The sequence below is a fragment of the Suncus etruscus genome, chromosome 3 (assembly GCF_024139225.1).
Source record: "Suncus etruscus isolate mSunEtr1 chromosome 3, mSunEtr1.pri.cur, whole genome shotgun sequence".
In the NCBI taxonomy this organism is placed as follows: Eukaryota; Metazoa; Chordata; class Mammalia; order Eulipotyphla; family Soricidae; genus Suncus; species Suncus etruscus.
Window position 1 is genome coordinate 142,085,641 of NC_064850.1, and position 23,524 is coordinate 142,109,164.

A 23,524-nucleotide genomic window follows, 5' to 3' on the forward strand; every position below is an offset into this window, starting at 1 on the left:
GGCTGAAAGAAGGTAGACTTCCAGGGGCCAGGAAGATAGTACAGTGGGTAAGGCTCTTGCCTTAAAGGCCTCCCCCTTCTTTAAAAGAGGCAGTAAAGCCATAAATCTGGAAAGTTCTTACTGCTTCAGCCTCTGTAAACTACCTGTGGCTGAAGGAACAGAGATCAGTTCCTTAATGTACAATTTTGCAGCTAACTTAAAGCACTGAAAATAAATTTGGGGCAATTAGGACTTTTTTTCCTTTATCCTAGATACGTAGAAAAAGGGGAGGTTCTGACACAATACAAAATTTTTTTCTCCCTCATAGGACCATCAATAAATAAAGCCAAAAGTCTGGCCACTCAGGAGCGATACAAAGGGACAGAGCGAGAACATCTCCTGAATTTCTAGCCCTCTGAGGTTTGGGGACGTTGAACCGTGTCTGCAGGTTGGACAGAAAGTAGCTGCACTGTCAAGGTGAAGCTGAACCAACTCTGAATGTTAGTGGACAGCAGTTTTGGCTGCAGTGCTCTTTAAACTCAGGAATACAGACTTGACTTGTGAAGCAGTATTACTAGGTTTGGAAGCAACCCGGAACACTAAAGCGCCTTCCAGTTCTTCAGGACTGAAATGTGGCACAGAATGCAGTTGTGATCTGATGGCAGGCACCGTTGAAAGGCCAATCAATGCAATGTTTCTCCATTTTTAGGAGTAAGCCATCACAAGTTCAATACCATATTTTCAGTAACACTTGAGAACATTTGTAGATAAGCTTTATGATAACATTTTATAGTTTAAAGAGCTTTATTAATGCAATAAATTAACTTTGTACATTTTTTATATATCTCTATATAAACAAGCGATTTCAGAATGTTGTAGGCCTCATCAGAGCTTGATCTCCAAAAACCTGTTTGAAAAAAGCAACGTGCTCTTCACAGTGTTCGCCTATAGAGGAAAGCAAGAGAATAAATACTGTAGCTCATACAAGTGTATTCCATGATTTAACTGAATTTTCTTTGATTTCCCAAGGTTTTAAGTTATTTCTATTAATGCTACTACAGAATGGATCTGGTTACAGCCTTGAACAAACTGTCCCTCTGCAGAGAGACAGGCAGAGAATCTAATCTGGTGTGGTCATAAATGACAACTCGAACTAGATGGTGGTTAAGCAGAAAAGGTTGACAGCCCTACAATAAAAATTCTTATCATTTCTCTCCCTTACGTATGGTGCTAGACCCAGCTCATGTGTCTGTCCCTAAAGCACCTTCACTGCATGTTCTAAGCTAGGGTGTTGGTTCAACCCTGTCTGATCACTGAATTCACTATCACTAGGACCAGGCAGGCTATACTCTCACCTGGTGTAAAACTAGGGTTCCCTCGCAAACGCTGGTTTCGCTGTTCAAAAAACCGGAAGATAGTATAGAAAAGCATGTTGTCTTCAGTCTGCTTTGCAGCATCTAAAAATTTTCGTGCGGAGATATTGTCATGGCCTCCAATGCCCCGGATAAACCTTAAGGCTGCCAAGACTTGGTGTTTGGAGAGCAGAACTTCTACAATCTCATCGTTAGCCGTAGAAAGTCGCTAGGAGGAAAGAGAGAGGCTTCTGGGTAAATGCCATCAACAGGAACCACCTTCCATGTTCTTTAAGACATTAATGAATGTGTTACCTTCAACATATCCAGAGACAGCTGATGAGCAGGAGGATAAAAACTTTCAAGAGATAATAGCAGACAAGCCTGAAAAGAGAGGTTTTAGTCTAACTTCAACATAAGGTATCGGAAAGTCCAGGTTTTACATTCCTAGTCACAAGAGGAGGGGACACCTGGTGAACCTTACCAGCGGCTTTGAGTCGCTGAGGACATGGTACTGCAGAAATTGGTGCAGCATGTAGAAGAGGTTGTGCTGGACTAAGGTCTTGATCACAAGTTCGTGCAGGTAATGCTGAGGACAGAAATACAGCAGAGATGGTTTTCACATTGCTTGGGCACAGCATACAACACTCTGGAGGACTACAGCTAACAACTAAATAGGTCGTTTCCTTTTGGGGTGGGGTTGGGGGTAAAATAGAACAATGTACAGAAGAACCCAGGGCTTTCCTCACTTAGAATAATATGCCAGCATTAAGCAATCAATCACCCAGAAACCCAGTCAAGTATGTCCTTGGCGTAACAGATAAACATCTCTGACTGTTAGAATGTACCTGCACTGTGATCTGAAACTGGTTCAGAGAGCGAATATATTCCATCAGCACGGATATCACGAATTTATGAGGCATCTCCTACAGAGGGGGGAAAATGCCTAAGAATCAGCCAGAGTTGCCAAGGCAGCTCTGTGACCCCTCTACCTACCCCTCATGTTCTTTGCTCTACAGATCCACTATGATTGTGGCTCAGGCTACTCCAATTGCCTTGAGTTTGACTCACTCTCTTTGAATCTTTAGAGACAGCTTGGCCCACATTAGACCCCTGAGCAGCCACCTACCTTTTTCTCTGTGAACCCAGACAGGACATGTGTGTACATGTCAGACTGATCAATCACAGCCTGGGTCCGCACCGGCCTTCTAAGAAGTGGACTGCTCCGGCTCTGCCCTGCTTCTATTGCCTGAGCAATAAAGGACAAATGCCATCTGTCAGTGTTAAAGAATAGGGTGTTTTTGATGATTCCAAAAAAACATTGCTGGGTGCTTTGAACCTAAGGTAGGCTCAAAGAAGGACACTTCTTTCATTACTTTGACAACTGTGCCAGCTCTTCAGGAAAATTAAGGTCAGTAGTTATTTTTAAGTTATGTCAGTGTTTATGGATGGAACTAGAGCAGTATACCCAAATCACAGTTCTGTCTTTGAGATTTTTTTTTAATATTTTAAAAGGGAAAAAACTTTTCTTATGGACTTAGCCTGTGGTGTTTCCTTAACTAATAAAAATAAAAGGCTTATTTGCACCTTGGTTCTATGAAGCCCTTATTCTAAATCATGCAGATCTGGATTTTTAGGTGCATAGCAAGGTTCCCACGTGTTTGATAATAGGAAAATATGACTGTTTCTTGACTTTATAAAGCCATTCAGACAACAGCTTTCCACAGGAGCAGCCCCAGAAACTACATTTCCCAGAGGTGCACCAGGGTGGTTGGTGAGGAAACCTCACCTCTAACCAGCAGGTTCACTGAGCCTGACTCCAACATAGGAATAAGAAAAAATATTTCTTGCTGCGGAACACTGGAGCAGCAGGACTGAGGAAAGGCTCTGGAATAGAGAGGGTCCCCTTTGAGGTACAAAAGGCAAGTTCAAGAATCTGGAAACAACCCAAGTGCCCAAGAACAAGTGAGTGGATGAAGAAACTGGTACATCTACACAATGGAATACTATAGCCATTTGGTTGGGTGGGGTGGGGAGATGAGGAGCCAGAGTGATAGTACAATGGGTAGGGTGTTTGCCTTTCACACAGCTGACCCAGATTCCATCCCCACCATCCCATCTGGTCCCCCAAGTATACCAGGAGTAACCCCTGAGCACCACTGGGTGTGACCCTGAAATAAAAATGAAGTCATGGGTCGGAAAGATAGCATAGAAGTAGGGCATTTGCCTTGCATGCAGAAGGACGATGGTTTGAATCCCATATAGTCCCCCAAGCCTACCAGGGGCAATTTCTGAGCATAGAGCCAGGAGTAACCCCTGAGTGCTGCCGGGTGTGACCCAAAAACCAAAAAAAAAAAAAAAAAAAAAAAAATGAAGTCATAAAATTAGCTGACACATGGATGAACATGGAGAGCATTATCATGCTGAGTGAAATAAGTGAGAAGGACATAGAATGACTGCACACATTTGCAGGATATAAAAAACATAGTATGAAAATAATGCCCAGGGGCCGCAGAGATAGCATGGAGGTAAGGTGTTTGCCTTGCATGCGGAAGGTGGTTTGAATCCCAGCATCCCATATAGTCCCCTGAGCCTTCCAGGAGTAACCCCTGAGCGCTGCCGGGTGTGGCCCAAAAACCAAAACAAACAAAAACAAAAAGAGAAAAAAGAATGCCCAAAGAATCTAGAAATGAGGTCCAGGGGTTAGTTCACAGTAGGAAGCTTGCTACAAGGGGTAGAAGTGCACTCAGGACAGAGAAGGGACTACTATGACAATGACAGTGAGAAGTGGTCATTATACAAGAACTGGGCACTGGAAAGGAATAAAGTGATATGCATGATACCCCTTCAAAAACAATACTGAAAACTACCATGGGTCTAAAAGAAAAAAAGAAGTGTATGCCACTGAGGCAGGCGAAGGGGTAAGAGGGAAGCCACTGGTGGTACAAAGTAGACACTGACAAAGAGAGAAAGGGATGGATGCGCTCAAACATTGTACTACTAGACTTTGAACAACTTTTGTAACTATCTTGTAACTGTGATTCAGTTAAAAAAAAAAATTAACCTGGAACCAATAGCTTAAAGGGAGTACATGCTTCAAAAACATGCAATCTGGCTTCTCAGTTATGGTTTCCAGCTACTTCCACTTTCAACCTCAGAAATTCTCAGTTATTATTTCCAGTCACTTCCACTTTCAACCTCAGAAATTCGAAGATCTCTAAGTGAAATAATTTATTCACTTATCTAAACTCTTCCAGCTTCAGAAGACTGAAGGTGCTTAAAAACCATATTAATTTTTCTAGCCCTTCATAAAGGCAATCTCTGAGTAAGAAGAGTTCACTAACAGTTCACTAACCATCACTGACAGTGTTGGTCTTTGTAAACTTACTGCATCCTAAAAGGAAAGGAAGAGGACACAGCAAGATAATACATTTCTTATTTACCAAATCTAGGTCTGGCTTGGAGGAGAGATGTATAAAATAACACAGAGCTGAGGACCAAAGGAATAAGTCATGCAAGAAGCCTGGTTTGATTCCATGCATCACATGGTCCCCTAAGCATCACCAAATAAATGTAGCTCAGAAACAATAAAAAGTTTAAAGATGCATAGTTGAAACTTCCTTTTTTTTTTTTTTTTTGGTTTTTGGGCCACACCCGGTAACGCTCAGGGGTTACTCCTGGCTATGCGCTCAGAAGTTGCTCCTGGCTTGGGGGACCATATGGGACGCCGGGGGATCGAACCACGGTCCGTCCAAGTCTAGCGCAGGCAAGGCAGGCACCTTACCTGTAGCGCCACCGCCCGGCCCCGAAACTTCCTTCTTTTATCCATAAAGTAGAGGAGACCAAGGCTCAATATATGATAGATCAAATCACAAAGATGAAAGCAGTAAATAGCAGGTGGCCTTGGCACCAGTAAGATGCAAGGACTGACTGCATCCAGTTACTCTACTGTGGCCTGCACAAGTCTCTGGAAGACTTGTGTAAGACTCTGTAAGACTTTTCTGTACGACCCTGGCAGGGTAAGCATTATAGCCAAGACTGGCAGCCTTTCCACACCAGAGGGCAAGGCAGCCCCTCTCCACAGTTCCTGAACTTACCAAGGTATAGCTCTGCTCAGCATCCAAGTACTTTTTATACTCCTGGTTGAGTTTGTCAAAAACAGTGGCTATCACAGGCAATGTTGCTTTGTCTGACTCACTCAACACTGAAAAGAAAGTGCAAACAGGTCAGTGGCCTTTGATGACTTCAGAACTCAACGTGTGGCTATTACAGAGACCGCTGAGCTCATGGTTACCAATGCAGTCTGTACAGAGCTGGGGATGGTGCATGACTGTTGAGCTATATACTTGGTCCCTATGCAAATACAACTGGGAGAAAGGGGGTGTTCTGTGAAGGGACCACAAGACTTGGAATCAGGTCCAGGTTGCCTGTGTGTTCAGCAAACACAAATTGACAAGGCATTTAAAGGAATGTCAGAGATTAGAGACTTAAGGCTTAAAGTTTCCCTAGCCCTTTCTGGTCACAAGGGAGAAATAGCTCTTAGGGCTATTAGAAGATTCTTAAGATATATACAAGTCACTGTGTCCTGCAAAATGTTGGTTGTAAACTGGGAGGGGAACCCACTCTCATGTGTGCCCATGTTCAAGTTTGCTTTCCTTGAGAAACATCTATATAATGTCTGGGGCGGTGAACTATATAGTCAGAGCCTCACATACAAGGCAGTGATGTACCAATGAACCAAATCCCAGCCCATATTTAGTCTCTTCTACCCAAGTCTATGCCACCTTTTTATACCTAAAAGCCTTTGTAGTAGGTTAAACATCAATTACATGATGAGGTTAATAGGCATGAAAACCTCTCCCATAAAAACCCTCTCCCGGGGCCGGGAAGGTGGCGCTAGAGATAAGGTGTCTGCCTTGTAAGTGCTAGCCAAGGAACAGACCGCGGTTCGATCCCCCGGCGTCCCATATGGTCCCCCCAAGCCAGGGGCAATTTCTGAGCACTTAGCCAGGAGTAACCCCTGAGCATCAAACGGGTGTGGCCCAAAAACCAAAAAAAAAAAAAAAAAAAAAAAAAAAAAAAAAAAAACCCTCTCCCATAAAAAATGTGGACATTTAGGTCTGTGGCCAGAAATGGGCCCTTGACACCAACCACATACTCTGTGAGCAGACAGACAGAATGACCATCTTGCACTCCTTCCTCTGGAGGAGAAAGTCCATGAGTCTTCCTTTATCAGGCAAGAGGTTCACCACAGGCTGAAGTTTCACTTGGAGATTCCAAAGATACCCTGGATGTAGGAGGCAACACATTTAATAGTAAGATGCAAAACAAAGTGGTCCCACTAAATGCATGTGATGAAAGCCTATGAAGTGTAGTCATGATCTTTCCATAGGAAGCAAAGCATAGCCAGGATGTGGAGAACATGCCTGACAGTAGCCAGCACCCAAACACTTCTGCCTGCCTAGGGCTCACTCCACTAGTGGCAAACTCATTATCTGCACTGAAGCCTAGATTCTTACAGCAGATTTTCCTCTTTGAGAATCTCAGAAGATAAGACAGGAAAATAAACACATGGCCAGATTGATGAAGAGTGTTCTCTGCAATATGGGACCAAATGATAGTACAGGGGTATTCAGGCACTTGCCTTGCACATGGCCCAACCTAGTCTAATCTCCAACACTCACTCCTGAGTACTGAGCCAAGAGTAGTGCACAGCTAGAAATGGTCCAATATCAAAAAAGTTCTCAGAGAAAGATATAAACAGCAGATTCACTTGTGAGGTGCACTTCAAGCATGAACAACAAAATTGGGGTGGGGACTTGGGAGGCAGGCACAGGGAGATGAGTACAGAAAGGGGCTGAGCATCAGCTGTGGAACGCACATTTCTGCTTCTCAGAACAGAAATGTCAACAGGGAGAGCCAATCCCAGCAGTTTTCAACCCATGAGAAAAACCAAAGTTCAGGTTAAGGCACTTGGTAGAGTGAAGCAAAGTAGAGGAATCTTATTCTCCAGGCTGGAGGGAGATTTCTCAGATTTACCCCCAAAAACGTCATTGGCTGCTACCCATCACCACCACCTCCCAGCCCATTTTCTCTAATGCAGTGGCCTTCTGCTCACCCACCTTGGCTGGCACTGATGATAATGTCCGGCTGAAAGACAATCCAGGAGGAAGAGTCCGTGTGCTATAGGAAACTAAGCTGGGAGGAGACGAAAAACGCGGGCAAACCCCATCCAACCCGCACTCACCCCTGCCCCTGCTCCCTCTGGATGAAGCCACTTTTATGCAGGGGCCCTAGGAGGCCTCCCCCCACAGCCCAGAGCCTCCAGAGGATGAGGGTGGGGCTCAGGAACAGTGCAGGATCCAGGAAGAAGGGGGAACACTTCCCCTTCAAGCATAGCTCCAAGGTCTCTATCAAGGATACAGAGCTTACAAGGGACAGGAGACTGACTAGTCACAGGAGCAGGACCTGCAAGTGGAGAAAACACAAAGACAGTGATAGAGTGGGCAACATAGCCAATCCTCCTGCTAGGCCTCTTATACCATCAGTTCAAGCTCCTCCCATGGTGAATTGTAGCCTCTGTAATACCCACAGTCCACGCTCAAAGAGCAGGCCTTGCAAGTATGAGATTCTGAATTAAATCTCCAGCACTCCCCTCCAAAAATTAATAAAGTAAAAGAACTGAATACTACCTCAAAATCAATTATACTAGGAAGAGAGGAACCAAATGTTTCTCCCATCCCCTAAAACCCTGACTTCTATTTTCTTCTTTATGTATCTAAAAGTTGTTCATAATACAGTATTTCTGCTTTTCAATAATGTAGCACCAATCCTACCATGTAATATTCCCTCCATCCCTCTACTGTCTCCAGTTCTCATCTCCCACTCCACCCCCAGACTCCCCCCTTGGCAGGCACAAAATAATTTACTATATATTGCTTGCTAGAACTAAATGGTAATGGAATTATAAAAAAAAAAAAAAAAAAACCCTTCAATATCAGAAAATGTGTGAAAACTGTTATATCTCACAATAGTGTCATTAAAATTTTGTCAGAAGGTTTACTAAGTTTTTGATATTTGTGCATTCTGTGCTGTTGATTGTATTTATTGCACTTAGGTGGCTTCTATGCTACTTTCCTATCTAAATTACTGCATTCCTACTGAAGTGAAGAATCCTGACTTCTGACTTTCTGTACCCACATTATCAGGGAAAAAAACTGATGCAGACTAACCCAAGAACCAGACAGCCTGAAGCATGAAGTCTGCCCATCAGTCCCGAGAAAAAGCAGTCCTTTTTTTTTTTTTTTTTTTAAAGTTTTCGGGTCACACCAGCAGCACTTAGGGGTTACTCCTGGCTCTATGCTCAGAAATCGCTCCTGGCAAGCTTGGGGGGGACCATATGGGATGCCAAGATTCAAACCACCAACCTTCTGCATGCAAGGCAAACGTCTTACCTCTAGCCCCGGAAAAGCAGACTTTATCCTAACTGTGACCCCAGATGTGGCAAAGAGCAGGAAGAGTGATCCAAGGCTAAAATAACAGCCACAGGCAGTCAAATGTGCTCAAGTACAAAGAATGCTAAGGACCCATTTGAGATTACAAAATCTTCCTGCTCCGTTGGGTAATCACAATTCTCTAGTTTAAAGTTTAGCAAAGAAAAAGCATTCTCTTCTTTCCAAAAAAAGATGCATTAATCCTACAAAATGTCTATTTGCTCTATAAAACTGTTGCTTACAGAAGAAGTAGGAATTGCATTAAACACATACATACATACACACTCACAACCAACCCTCCCTTATGCACAAAGAACTGGAAAACTCTATGTACTCTCTGTTGTAACTTGGAATTTGGTTTTACCTGCCACAGGGATCTGATAGGGCTGAATCGATCGAGCTGGAAGCACTGGATGATGGAACGTCACGGTGCCATCAAACTCGCCCCTTAACTTGATATCAAATATCACAGAGGTCTAAAGCAGAGAAAGAGAGACTGAGAGGCCAAAATGACTCCAGGGTGACTGGGTCTTTATGACAAGTTTTAGTTTGAGGAGGAATGTTTTGTAACCTCGCAACTAGCTTTCACACACCTTTGCCTTCTCTCCCAAAGGTTCTTGGCTTTCATGACACATGTCTTCTGAAGAGCACAAAGTTAATGGAGTGGATCTTTTTCACTTTAACTTGCAGCATCTTCATTAGATACAGCTATTCCCACCCCGTAACAGGCATGAAAGAAAGTGGTTCATCAGATACCAGACATCTAGCCAACAGCAAAGAGAAGGCATAGCAAGTTCTATTTTTTCCCTGTCAGAGTCTTGAAACCATTATCCCCAGAGAGGGAAGTGCAGAGCTCAAGGCTCCTAGGACACAGCAGCAAACACCTGACTTAGTTGATTCTGAGAGATCCTTGCTCCAAAGTCAAATCTACTCATTATTTTTTGAAATAGTGTTGAACTATCCTTAATCAAGAGACACAGAAGCACTTTGAATGGTTTTCCTAAACTGTTTAAAATATCAAATACATTTCTATTTGGAAGATTAAAACTTTTAACATAAAAATACTTTCTAGGGGTTGGAGCGATAGCACAGTGGTAGGGCATTTGTCTCGCATGTAGCTGACCCAGGACAGACTTGGGTTCGATCCCCGGCATCCCATATGGTCCCCAAGCCAGGAGTAACCCCTGAGCGTCACTGGGTGTGGCCCAAAAACAAAAAAAAAAGAAAAAAGAAAAATGCTTTTATGTACTTCTCAAGTCAATTTCCACAGCTTATTTATCCAATGCTAACTTGGACTAGCCAAGCCAGATACCCATCCACAGCTCTTACCTCAGTATCCTGATGATGAACAACGACCAGGTTATCCACCACATTTAGGGCGAACTTTCCAGTCCGGTTCAACTTTAATATGTGTGTCTTTTTACAGGCACCTTCTCTGTAGGATCAGAGAAGGGTTAAAAAAATACAGACTGACAAGCTTTAGTCCCAATTTTTAAACCAGAGAAAAGGAAGAAGTATTAAACGTACCGTGGCAGATGGTAGAGGACGACCTCTGCTCCTGTGCTGTTAGATGTCCGAGAATGGTGCCTCAGGAAGAGAACATACAGCTGTCCGTATCTGTTCAGAGGACAGAAACACTGAGATCATACTTAGCCAGCAGTCCTCGACTCTATGTCTGAATTCTAAGGCCACACACAAGTTATGATAGTCACTGCAGTGCTTCACATCTAAAAAATACTAACAAAGGGGTAGGGCACTTGCCTTGCATGTGGGTGACCTGGATCCCATATGGTCTTCTCTGTGTGCCAGGAGTGATTCCTGAGTGCAAAGCCAGGAGTAACCCCTGAGCACTGCTAAGTATAGCCCCCAAACCAAAAAAATAAAATAGAATAGTAACAAAGAAAGCTCAGTAAGCTGATGCAAAGGATCAAAGGATGTAAGGAGGATGCAAAACTAAGTATCATCAGATCACAATATTTTATTTTTGTTTTTTGTTTTTTTTTTGTTTTTTTTTTTGGGGCCACACCCATTTGATGCTCAGGGGTTACTCCTGGCTATGCGCTCAGAAATCGGCCCTGGCTTGGGGGACCATATGGGATGCCAGGGGATCGAACCGCTGTCCGTCCTACACTAGCGCTTGCAAGGCAGACACCTTACCTCTAGTGCCACCTTCCGGCCCCTAGATCACAATATTTTAAAAGAAAAGCACAGACCTTGGAATGTCTCCAAACACTGGATACCTGATATTAATAGCTATCCTTAAGAGATTAAATTTTTCTCAGCTTTCTGTATTTTCTAAGCTTTGTATAATGCATATATTCTTTAAAATTCAGAAAAAGGGGGCCAGATTGATAGCACAGCAGCAAGCCTTGTAAGCTTCCAACCCCAACAGACCTCGGTTCCATTCCCGGCAATCCATATGGTCCCCTGAGCCTGCCAGGGGCAATTTCTGAGTGCAGAGCAAGGAATAACTCCGGAGCACTGCCAGGTATGACCAATAAATAAATAAATAAATAAATAAATTAATTAATTAATTAATTTCAGAAACAGAGGGGCTGGAGCAATAGCACAGCAGTAGGGCATTTCCCTTGCATGCAGCCAACCTAGGACGGACCCTTAGTTTGATTCCCGGCATCCCAGATGGTCCTTGAGCCTGTCAGGAGAGGTTTCTGAGAGCAGAGCCAGAAATAACCTCTGAGAGGTGCTACGTGTGACCCAAAACCCCCCCAAAAAATCAGAAACAGAATCACACTTCATTCCTAACTACTCTCATCTAACAACTGTTGCTAGGATTAGTTACTATACGCACAAGTGGAGGAGACCACTGAAGAAAGGAGGGGTCCCCACCAAGTGATTTGGTCTCATTCTATCTATTGTCAAAACCAGGATTCCACAGTGATTGATTTTGAGAAAGTGAGAATGAGAAGTGAAAAGAAAGATAGGAGATGAGAGAGAATGAGAATGGGGGTGGGAGAGTGAGAGAAAAATCAAGAGTGAGGGGGGTTTTAAGATTCTTGCCTTGCATGAAGTTGACCCTGGGATCAGATGATCCTAAGAACTACCAGATATGACTCAAAAACCCAAATAAATAAGGTTAACGGGGCCAGAGTGATAGCAAAGTTGGTATTATTATAGTACCTAGGTTTGATCCCCCAAATCCCATGTGGATTGCTGAGCACTGCCAGGAGTAATTCCTACGTACAGAGCCAAGAGTGTGACTCAAAAATCAAAATGAGATAAATAAATAATAAGATCATAATAAATAAATAAGATCTGGCAAATAGGGGCCAGAGTGATCAAGAGTTGATCCAAGAGACGTGAGTTTGATCCCCGGCATCCCATATGGTCTCCTAAGCCAGGAGTGATTTCTGAGCACATAGCCAGGAGTAACCCTTGAAAGTCACCGGCTGTGGCCCAAAAACAAAACAAACAAACAAAAAATCACTGCAAATAAGCTAGCGGAAGAAGGATGCTGAGAAGACAGAAGGGTCCTATTTTGCTAAGACCCAATTTCCAGATGGAAGGGTGGGAGTGGCGAGGGGTACACCCAGGTGTATATATTCCAGGGCATGCACAGAATGTACTGCAACTGCAAGAGCAAGCAGAGACCAACAGAGAGCCTACTCCACAGACACACATACATGGTCGCCATGGCTATGTCTCGCTCCGAAAGATTCTGTTTCGTCGACTTGGGTGCAGCTGGTAATTCAATCTCAAACTTTGGCAGTTTTGACATCGTGCCAGCCTGTTGGGGGAAAGAGAAGGTGATAGGGCAAAGCTAGATTTAATAAACCTATATAAATTTGATAAACCTATCAAAGCCCCTGATGGGTTTGCATTTCCTCTGTAATATAAAAGGTACAAACTCTGTCCAACCAACCCAATGACCCGCTCGGTCCCTATCACAGAGGGGCCTGTCAGTGCCCACGTGTTTTTTTTTTTTGGTTTTTGGGCCACACCCGGCAGTGCTCATGGGTTACTCCTGGCTGTCTAATCAGAAGTAGCTCCTGGCAGGCACGGGGGACCATATGGGATTCGAACCAACCACCTTTGGTCCTGGATTGGCTGCTTGCAAGGCATACGCTGCTGTGCTATCTCTCCGGGCCCCAGTGCCTACATGTGAACTGCACTAGAAAGGTAGGTAGAGAGCTGTGCAGGATGCTCTCTAATGGTCAGAAGTGGCCAGGTGTTTACTGGAGGCACTGGCCCTCTTAGAAGGATCTGGCACATTTACTATGTTGGGGGAGTGGAAGCCATTTAGGAAGACTTGTTCTTACTCGAAAATAAAAGGGCTGCAGCACATTCCCATGGACCGTGGTGGACAGCAGGATCACAGCACTCTCAGGGCAGTACATGTACCAGTTGACATTGATATTCTGGCTCTTCAGGAGTTTCAGATTACGCTTCTCCGGCGACACCTGAAGCCAAGGTCAAGAAACCAGACACTTTAGAGAAGAACAAAAAAAAAAACAAACAAAAAAAAAAACATTTATAAAAAGGAAAAAAAAATCCAGTGCCTAAAATCGGAAGTGGTTATTCCAGTTATCCCTTTATCAACAACTCTGGCTCCTCTGTCTGCCCAACCATGCCAAAGGGGAAGGGCATCCAGCAGGGCAGAGACAAAACAGGAGGGAGGGAGGGACCAGAGAGATAGCATGGAGGTAAGGCGTTTGCCTTGCATGCAGAAGGACAATGATTCGAATCCCGGTATCCCATATGGTCTCCAGCCTGCCAGGAGCGATTTCTGAGTGGAGAGCCAGGAGTAGCCCTTGAGCGCTGCCAGGTGTGACCCCAAAACCAAACCAAACCACACAAAACAAAACAGGAGGGAGGGAACAGGCAGAACTGGTTCTACAGTAAGAGCCAAGGCAGTCACTTCTGGCGGCTCTTTCTCTGTTTATCCAATACAGCAGACCAGCTGCCTTCTCACCCATCCTAAAAACAACCAAAACACTCCCATATGCATATGGGCCTACCCTAAGCCCCAGCCCTAGACACTCACCCAGCCACAGCCAGGCCTCTAACAACAGCAGCAGCCAGGCCTTCAGCTGTCTTTCCACATTGACTTCATTCATACTAAGTTGGGGAGAGGCTCCCTTTTAATTTGGGGCAGGATTGGAGCCATACTGATCGTGCTCGGTACCATTTAGCGCTGAGGATCAAACTAGGGCCTCTTGCTTGCAAAGCCTGTACTCAGCCCTTTGAGCTGCCGTCCCAGCACTAGGCTCCCTCTTTATAACATGAACTCTACATGCACACCAAGCCCTTTTATAATCAGGACACTTCAGTACACTCTAAAAATCCTGAGATATGTATAACTCATCTATAAAATTCAAGGTACATACACAGCAGTGGAGAACTGGAGTGAAAGTCAGACTGAGAGGGGACCAGTTTGTAGAAAATTCAAGTATAATAAAATTAATTCGAGCTCGTATTAGAATTATAACTATTTTGAAAAGAGGTGGGGCCACACCTGGCTGTGCTCAGGAACTATACCTGGCTCTGAGCTCAGGAGTCACTCATTATTAGCTTATCATCTAAAATAATAAAATTTAGAGCACTCTTTCTAACTCATTTCTCAAGGATTTCAAGACTACCTCTTCATCACGGTTTCTAATGACTCCAAAGTTGCAATAAATGTTACTTAAGCCTTAAAGCCATAGGGAATTGGCTAAATCAAGTAGTATATCATCATTTCAGACTAATGCTTAATTAGAACAGAATCAAATATGGAAATATGTGCAAGAGCTGGGGAGGCAGCTCGCAGAGCTGAAGCACTGCTTCACATGGGCTAGCCATAATTCCTAGAACTAAATATGAATAGTATAATACCTTTTCTTCAAGTTTTTGCAAAAACAGGAATATTTTCTGTAGCTTTTATTTTTCCATCAATAAAAGAGAGAGAGAGAAAGAGAGAGAGAGAGAGAGAGAGAGAGAGAGAGAGAGAGAGAGAGAGAGAGAGAGAGAGTTCATGCGTGCTGATCTCCTGATCAGTATTAAGAGGACATTTCTTTTTCTTTTTTTTTTTTTTTTTGGTTTTTGGGCCACACCCGGCATTGCTCAGGAGTTACTCCTGGCTGTCTGCTCAGAAATAGCTCCTGGCAGGCACGGGGGACCATATGGGACACCAGGATTCAAACCAACCACCTTTGGTCCTGGATCAGCTGCTTGCAAGGCAAACGCCGCTGTGCTATCTCTCCGGGCCCAAGAGGACATTTCTGATGCTCTTCTATCTTCTGGTTGTTCAGTGCAGCACGTAGCCATCCAAGCACACTCACAAATAACCCAAGCAGCCCTGACAGCACTGTTATGGCAAAAGTAAAAGCTACAGAATATATTTCTGTTTTTGCAAAAACTAAGTAGAAGAAGTATGTACACTATTCATATTTATTCCTAGGAATTATGGGTGACTTACACCTTCTATACAACTCGATGTTTTTTATGTTTAGAGACAAAAACAAGGGACTAGAGAGGTAATATATGGGTAGGATTCTTGTCTTGCACTTGGCTGACCTGAGTTCAATCCCCAGAACTCCATGTGGTCCCTTAAGACAGCCAAAGTGACCCTTGAGCGTCACTGAGTACATACAAACAAAACCCACACATTACTTATTATAAAAAAATAATTAAAGGTCTATAATTTCAATATATCTATTTATTACTAAATTCGAAAGGATGCCAACTTGCTATAATAGTGCAACAAAAAGGGATAAACGTACCTGGTAAAATTCTATTCCTTGATCTGTTATGAAGACAATTTCAGAAGAGCTGGTCCAGCAGAACCCGAGTATGTTGGCATTCTTGGTCTGAAGAGAATTATAGACTATTTCTTAAAAGAGGTTTTTGTAATTTTGAAATTCAAATAGATTTTTAAAAGAACAATTCTGCTCAAAAGCTTAACACAGTCTCTGGTTTGCGTCACTGTAATCCAAAGCTTTGGTTACAGGGGCCAAGAAGAGCCAGAACACAGGGTTTCCTGAGCATTATACTGGGAACATCTCTCAGGAACTTAGCCAGGACTATCCCCCCAGCACCAGAGAATGTGGCCAACACACATATACCCAGGCTTCCACAGAAGTAAATAAATTGGCTTTACTTGAAAAAAAGGTGCAATGTTGGGGCTGGGACATAGTAGCTTGTTAGGGAACAAGCCAGATCAAACATTGCCAAGTGCTGCCCTGAAGGCTCCTCAAACCTTGTATTCAACTACCAGCCCAATTGGTGAAGAATTGCTCTGGGACACACACACACACACACACACACACACACACACACACACACACACACACACACATACCACACACACACACACACACACACCACACACACCACACCACACACACACACACACACACACACACACACACACACACACTCCTCCAACACACAGGGAAGGTTCCAACCCTACCTTGCACTCTTGAGTATATTCCTGCTGAGAACTATCAGGGATGAAATTTGAAAAATCCTGTATGAAAAATACACAGAGAAAATACTGGATTAGGCAATATACCATCAACCTCCTTTGGTTTAAAAAAGGGGAGGGGGAGAGATAGCACAGCGGCGTTTGCCTTGCAAGCAGCCGACCCGGACCTAAGGTGGTTGGTTCGAATCCCGGTGTCCCATATGGTCCCCTGTGCCTGCCAGGAGCTATTTCTGAGTACATAGCCAGGAGTAACCCCTGAGCGCCGCTGGGTATGGCACCAAAACAAAAACAAAAACAAACAAACAAAAAAAAACCCAAACAGGTGGAAAGAAAACAGTAGATTCAAAAATCGATCAGAAAAAAAACTGACAAAGGCCCAAGACAAGCCCATACAACTTGTCTTTTTAATGCTAATTCTAATATTCAATTAGGCATTATAAATCAATTTTGAAAATTCAATCCTTAAATGAAGATTATCAAGCTTTTCAAACTCTTTAGTTAATACAATCTGATGAAAGGGGAGAGAGCTCTGCCTCTCTTCACCAAGATTTTCTCTACAATAGCATCATAAGTGATGCTGTGGAACTGCTCTAGCTGCAGATATCTGCTCCTGTTCTCTCGGGGATGAGAGAAATAACTGAAGTGCCCAGGTGAGACAAATTGACAAAGTAGCCCAAAGCATGCCTCGAATACTGCTAGGTCAGTGATCAACTAGCACAAAAGTATTCAAGAAAAGTGTCCAAAAAGTTCAAAAAGTGCCAAGTGCCCCCCCCCCTTTTTTAAGTTTAAGTCAAAGTTGAATTATGAAGATGTGGCTTAGCCCTAAAGCATTTGATGAGCCCTGGATTTGATTATCAGCAACACAAGAACAAATAAAAAAGGGAACTAGGGGGGCCGGGCGGTGGCGCTGGAGGTAAGGTGCCTGCGCTAGCCTAGGACGGACCACGGTTCGATCCCCCGGCGTCCCATATGGTCCCCCAAGAAGCCAGGTGCAACTTCTGAGCGCATAGCCAGGAGTAACCCCTGAGCATCACAGGGTGTGGCCCAAAAACCAAAAAAAAAAAAAAAAAAAGGGAACTAGGGTCATAAGACATTAGTCCTTCAATTGTTTGTCTCATCAAGAATTCCAAAAGACTAAATACAGTGAAACTACAGCTTTTGTGACATTTAAATAATAGACAGTAGGACTGGAGTGATAGTATGGCTAATAGGGTGCTTGCCTTGCCTTGCTTGCAGCAAACCAAGTTGGATCCTTGACATCCATTTGGTCCCCTACACATTTCCTAATTGCAGAGCCAGGAGTAAACCCTGAGCACCTCTGGGTGTGGCTCAAATACAAAAAATAAAATAATCATTTCTATTAAATATAGAACAGAAAATACTCCAGAATCTGTCAGTACAAGCATCAACCAGTATGAAGCAGAACACACAGCAGTGACACCATCAAAAAACAACAAATCGTCATTATCATTATTATACAGAGTTGCTTTAAATTTGAATTAGGCGGGCCCGGAGAGATAGCACAGCGGCATTTGCCTTGCAAGCAGCCGATCCAGGACCAAAGGTGGTTGGTTCGAATCCCGGTGTCCCATATGGTCCCCCGTGCCTGCCAGGAGCTATTTCTGAGCAGACAGCCAGGAGTAACCCCTGAGCACTGCCGGGTGTGGCCCAAAAACCAAAAAAAAAAAAAATTTTGAATTAGGCAATTCATCCCTCCACATTTACTTCACTGTCTTTTCTTTTTTATATAAATTGAAGATGTCTTACCACCGTCTTTGAAGTCCTCTGAACAGCCAATATTCTATTTTCTAAGGAAAACTTAATGCACTTCACTTCTCCTTTGTCTTCCATCCTTTAAGAAAGAATTAAAATTCATGCACAGGGACAAACACGTGTCTCCGTGGCTAGGACCTTGGTTCAATTCCCACTAAGAAGAACCAAAAAGTTCAATAACTGAAATTTTTTAATTTTGTGAGCAGGGGAAAGTGAAATATTCAGAAGGAGAAAATCTTAGTTAAAAATTATTTTCCTGGGCCAGAGTAGTAGCGCAGCAGTTGGGCGTTTGCCTTACACAGGGCTGATCCAGGGCAGGCCTCGGTTTGATCCCCGGTGTCCCATATGGTCCCCCAAGCCAGGAGAGATTTCTGAGCGTATAGCCAGGAGTAACCCCTGAGTATGACCAGGTGTGACCCAAAACCCGAAAAATTAAATTAGGGGTCGGGCGGTGGCACTAGAGGTAAGGTGCCTGCCTTGCCTGCGCTAGCCTAGGATGGACTGCGGTTCGATCCCCTGGCGTCCCATATGGTCCCCCAAGCCAGGAGCAACTTCTGAGCGCATAGCCAGGAGTAACCCCTGAGCATCACCAGGTGTGGCCCCAAAACCAAAAAAATATATAATAATAATTAAATTACAAAAATTATTTTCCAGGGCAAAGGAGGTGGTGCTAGAGGTAAGGTGTCTGCCTTGCAAGCGCTAGTCAAGGAAGGACCACGGTTTGATCCCCGGCGTCCCATATGGTCCCCCCAAGCCAGGGGCGATTTCTGAGCACTTAGCCAGGAGTAACCCCGAGCATCAAACGGTGTGGCCTGAAAAACCAAAAAAAAAAAAAGAATTATTTTCCTGAAGCTATCAGTTACAACTCCAGGGTCCAGAGCAATACTACAGCAGTTGGGTGCTTGCATTGCACATGGCCAATACAGTTTTTATCCCCAGCTCTATCCAGGAGTGATTTCTAGGTGCAGAGTCAGGAAGCCCTGGGCACTGCCAGGTGTGGACCAAAACAATAAACAAACAAAGATAAACTCTAAGTGGCAGCAGGTTCTGGGGAATTTGTAACCTTATGGAGAAGTGATGAGCTCTGAGACCTTCTGTACTTTTGTTCAGCCGAGCCTAGCTGTCACGGAGCAGAAACCTCCATGTTCAATTCACCCCACCTGGGTCTCACTCATCTGCCTCACAGGGCCACAAAGCCAAGAGATGGCTTACATAGGAGCATGAGGGGACTTCCAGTGTGTGAGGGGGAGCATTCTTAACGGCAACGGTTTCATGGCTGTAGGCACAGGTCCAAACTCCTCCATTGTATGTGCTGAATATGTGCTGCTACTAGTAAACATACCACAACAGCTGCACTGGGAGAGGGGGTGGGGTTGAACCACACTCAGCAACACTCTGGGAATACTCCTGACTCTGAGCTCAGGGACTTTCCTGGCAGTATTTTTTGAGGGGTCACGCCCAGCAGTGCTCAGGGGTTACTCCTAGCTCTATGCTCAGAAATCACTCCTGGCAGGCTCAGGGGACCATATGGGTTGTTGGGATTCAAACCACTGTCCTTCTGCATGCAAGGCAAATGCCCTACCTCCATGCTATCTCTCCGGCCCCCATTTCCTGGCAATATTTGGGAGACCCACACCAGGAATAGAACTGTGGTCATAAACCCACACCTATTTCCTACGTCCAATAGTCCACCAAATCTGTGTCAAGATCCCATGAAGAACCTCCTGAGTGCCTACACGAGTGCAGTCTACACTGCCATCTATCTCGTCCTCCCCAGACAGGTTCAGATTACAGTGATGGAACTACAGCTGGGATCTGAACTCTAATAGGCTCCTCACTAGTCCAGCTACAATGCTGTTAAGAGAGTAATCAGACCTGAGATCAGATCATGCCAAGTCCCAAATGTTCAATAACAAGATAAAAGCCCTGATTCTGCAAAAAGCATGTAAGGTTCAAGTTAACTTCTGCCACCGCACTTCCCCTTTCTTTGCTTGGATACTTGGCATTGGGTGACACAAATATAGAGTGCCTGTGACTTGCTTAATAGCAGCTCCATTTATGTATGTATGTATGTATGTATGTATGTATTTATTTATTTATTTATTTTGGTTTTGGGGCCACACCCGGCGGTACTCAGGGGTTACTCCTGGCTGTCTGCTCTGAAATAGCTCCTGGCAGGCACGGGGGACCATATAGGACACCGGGATTCGAACCAACCACCTTTGGTCCTGGATCGGCTGCTTGCAAAGCAAACACCGCTGTGCTATCTCTCCGGGCCTTAGCAGCTCCATTTATTGTTCTCTTCATTTTATTTGGTGGGGGGAGACATATTTGGTGGTGTTCAGAATTTCCTTCTGGCTCTATACTCAGGTGCCGAGATGTAGCTCAGGTCACTTACAAAGGCCCTGCCCGAATACAATCCATCTCTCTCACTTCCCAGTATTCTTCCCCGATTCATCTTACATTTTATAGAGGCCATAACAGACCTGACTCTGCTGGCAGTCTGTACTGGCCACTTACTACACCTCTGAGCTCTCTAAAGGACGCCAGACGACTCATTCAGAGCCTCCACAGGCTTGGTACTTAATGAAATGGAGAGGCCGCAGGGTTGGTTGAGCAAATGAGGATGAAAGGGAAGAAGTGACTCATTTTTTATTTCAGTTTCTTACTAATTCAAGCCAAACTGTGAAAAACCTTTCAGGCACTGCTGAATTGGGTTCACTGTACATTCCTCTTTAGCGATCATGGGAGTTAGTAAGGCGTCCACATCGAGATACTTCTAAAAGTGTACTAAACAAGTGAAAGCTATTCAGAAGAACACCAGTTGGAATAAATAGCATCTCTGAGGATGGCAAAAGCTGTGATTTGCTTAAAGTATATAATTACTGTATGGGAAATGTTCAACTACAAATCATCTCAATCAACCGCATACTAGCAAAATCCCTGGTCCAGCCAGAAATGGCCATCTGCATGCACTGACTTGCTCATCTCAAGTGCCAGTAAATAGGTACCCTATTTTGGAGCACTGGGTTTCTAAAATAAAGAGGAAGGGGCCATGCTGCATATTTCACACTGATAGTGCCACCAAGATTACACAACCGGTGTTTGCTTTCTCCTCCTGCACAGCTATTACATATACAATAGGCCTCCTGTAGTAGGCAAAGGACTAAATTTTAAAATAACTTCTGAGGGGCCAGAGCTATAGTACAGCATTTGCATTTCATGCAGCATACCAGGGTTTGATACCCAGCACCCGATCTGGCCCCCTGAGCAGGAGTGATCCCTGAGCACAGAGAGCCAGGAGTAAGCCACGAGCATCGCAAGGTGTGGTTCAAAACCCCCAAATAAATAAGTATTATCATCTCTGAGGGAAGAGTGAGCTCAGAGGGATGGAGCACATGTTTTGCATGCAGGAAACCAGGGAATCGTCCCATGTTATGTTAGTATGGAGTCAGACGGAGCCACTAGTATGATCCCAAAGCCAAGAATAATAATAAAAAAAATAACAAGAAATGAAAAACCTGGCTTCCTTTACATGTTGAAAGGTCGACAGTTACCTAAAGGAGATGGGATTTCTGTCATCTGGACCTTTGACTACCACCCCTGTAGCTCCACCTGATCGAACAGCAAAAACCTGAGTAGGAAGAGAAGCACAGTTAATGTCTTGACTTTGAAAGGCTCTAGATTCTGGACAAGTAAAAAAAAACAAACAAAAAAGAACCCAAGTAATCATCAACCAAAAAGGTTGCAATCTGCCATTTGTGGGTGCCCAGAGCTCGAGAGAATGAATTTGAAGCAACAAGAAGAACTGAGAACAGGAGCACTCAAAAGACTGCCCACCGTGCAAGCTTTAAAGGGGCTGCAGCTGAAACACACCCAGTTACAAACTGCACCTCCTTCCCCTTTGCAAAATGGCCAGAACTGCAAAGGCCCAAGTCTAAATCCTCCAGTGCAAGTGTGACAAGTGAGGTGGGGCTGAAAAAAAGGCTCCAAGGACAGGGAGAAGCGCTAAGAGCCAACCACACCGACCAAAGGGCATTGGGTGGGTGGCGCTGGCTTGGCACCCACATGGGCTGTCACTTTGGGGGAGGAAAACACCGGTGCAAGGGGTCCCAGAACACCCAAGAGGCAAGAGCTGGCGCTGGTCCAGGGGAGGCCGCAGGCCTGGGTGCCCCGGCCAGAGGAGAAGGATGACTCTGGGGTGCAGTGAACTGCTCCCGATCATGCAGGGGGGAGTCAAGCACCGCCGGCCCTGACCTGCTTGTTGGCTTCATCGAAGAAGACACAGTTGACCGGGTTCGCCTTCTCGAACTGCACCGGCCGCTCACACAGCTCCAGGTAGTAATCCTCCTCGCTCATGACGGCCGCCACCGGCGCACCGGCGGCGGGGAGCCCGGGGACGGCCGCCAGCGTGGAGCCCCACGAGCAGCGCCGGACAGCTCAGCGTGGGGAGACCAGAGGAGGCAGCAGCGGCGGCGGCGGCAGCGGTGGTGGTGGTGGCGACCCGGCCTGGCAGCCGGGCCACTTCCGGGTGCCACGCCCCCGGAGGGGTCACGTGATCCGACGCGCCAGGCTCTTAACTGGGCGACGGCAGGTTCGGGTGGAGCCTACTGCGGCTGCGCCGACAGCCCGGCGTTTTCCGCTTTCCCAGAGGATCCACTGTCGGAGCGGGGTGGGCGGGAATTAGCGACGTGACCCGGAAGTCCGTGAGGGGGCGGGGCCTGAGGCGGTCCCGCCCATTCCCTGAAGCTTATTAAGCCAAGGAGTGCTGCCCGGGCTGCGGATCTGCCTCTGCCTTCTTTTTGCAAGGCTTTTGCGAGGAGGAAAGAAAAAGGGTGGAGTGTTCTCAAATTGTGAGGAGTTCGTCCATTTGGAGAGTGGGGACCAGTGCAGGGATGCAGAAATGAGGCGCTAATTTTTCAGCATGAGCACTTTTTAAAGAACCGTGCCTGTGTGCAATGAAGTACAAGGGTCTGAAGGCCCAGGGTACCACGGAGGAGGAATAGGAGGAGGAAGGGGGACCAGGTTTAAGAAGAACTGGACGAGGCTTTTCTGGGTGGCGTGAGTAAAGTTTCCGGGAAAGTTGAGGTGAAAGCCGGAGGAGGCACTAATTCCAGAAGATGGGGCGGGGTCCATTATACTCGGAGCATCACTGGGTGTGGCCCTCCCAACCCTAAATATGTACCAACCAACCACAAATGCCAGCTTCTAGAAATAGCCTTTCAGTTTGCTTAACCCTTCTTTATTTATTATAATAATAATTTTTATTTTGACCAAAGTGGATTACATATCTTTCACAGTAATATTTTAGGTACTTACTAACATTAAATCAGGGGAATTCCCATCACCAAAGTTGTCCTCCCTCCACCCCAGTTCCCAGCTTGCATCCCATATCCCCCTCCCTTGCCCCTCGGGCTGCTAGTATAAGTGGTTCCCTCTGTGTCTAGCTTGTTGTAGATTGGGTATCAGATTCTGTTGTCGTTGGCTTTGAGTTTGGTGTTTAA

General features: G+C 45.0%; 2 protein-coding genes across 2 annotated transcripts in view; one reads left to right on the forward strand and one right to left on the reverse strand.

The window, feature by feature from the left end:
- The window catches only part of NPC1 (NPC intracellular cholesterol transporter 1), a 54,578-nt gene extending 53,612 nt beyond the window's left edge, over positions 1-966 (forward strand). Inside the window, exon 25 of the mRNA XM_049770190.1 lies at positions 308-966. Coding sequence (XP_049626147.1) covers positions 308-390 — 83 coding nt within the window. The 3' untranslated portion in view covers positions 391-966. The remainder of the gene's footprint in view (positions 1-307) is intronic.
- RMC1 (regulator of MON1-CCZ1) lies at positions 765-22,549 on the reverse strand. Its single transcript, XM_049770064.1, has 20 exons — positions 22,278-22,549; positions 21,578-21,654; positions 18,015-18,099; positions 16,233-16,289; positions 15,544-15,630; positions 13,102-13,242; positions 12,466-12,569; positions 10,352-10,441; positions 10,154-10,259; positions 9,189-9,300; positions 7,757-7,799; positions 7,454-7,509; positions 6,490-6,618; positions 5,429-5,535; positions 2,461-2,580; positions 2,180-2,257; positions 1,816-1,920; positions 1,647-1,715; positions 1,335-1,560; positions 765-924 (listed from the first exon to the last, which is right to left on the reverse strand). The coding sequence occupies exons 1-20, from the start codon at positions 22,377-22,379 to the stop codon at positions 845-847; spliced, it is 1,974 nt and encodes a 657-aa protein (XP_049626021.1). The 5' UTR covers positions 22,380-22,549; the 3' UTR covers positions 765-844.
- Positions 22,550-23,524: the final 975 nt, after the last annotated feature.

What these genes read in the sequence shown, in the direction of transcription:
- RMC1 (XM_049770064.1), bottom strand. Translation starts at nt 22,379, where the DNA reads ATGAGCGAGGAGGATTACTACCTGGAGCTGTGTGAGCGGCCGGTGCAG. An exon ending in TCTGTCTGTCTGCTCACAGA is followed by an intron (nt 5,536 to 6,489) that starts GTATGTGGTTGG and finishes CTTTCTTTTCAG; the next exon opens with TGTTGAGTGAGTCAGACAAA. An exon ending in TCAGCGACTCAAAGCCGCTG is followed by an intron (nt 1,716 to 1,815) that starts GTAAGGTTCACC and finishes CTCTCTTTTCAG; the next exon opens with GCTTGTCTGCTATTATCTCT.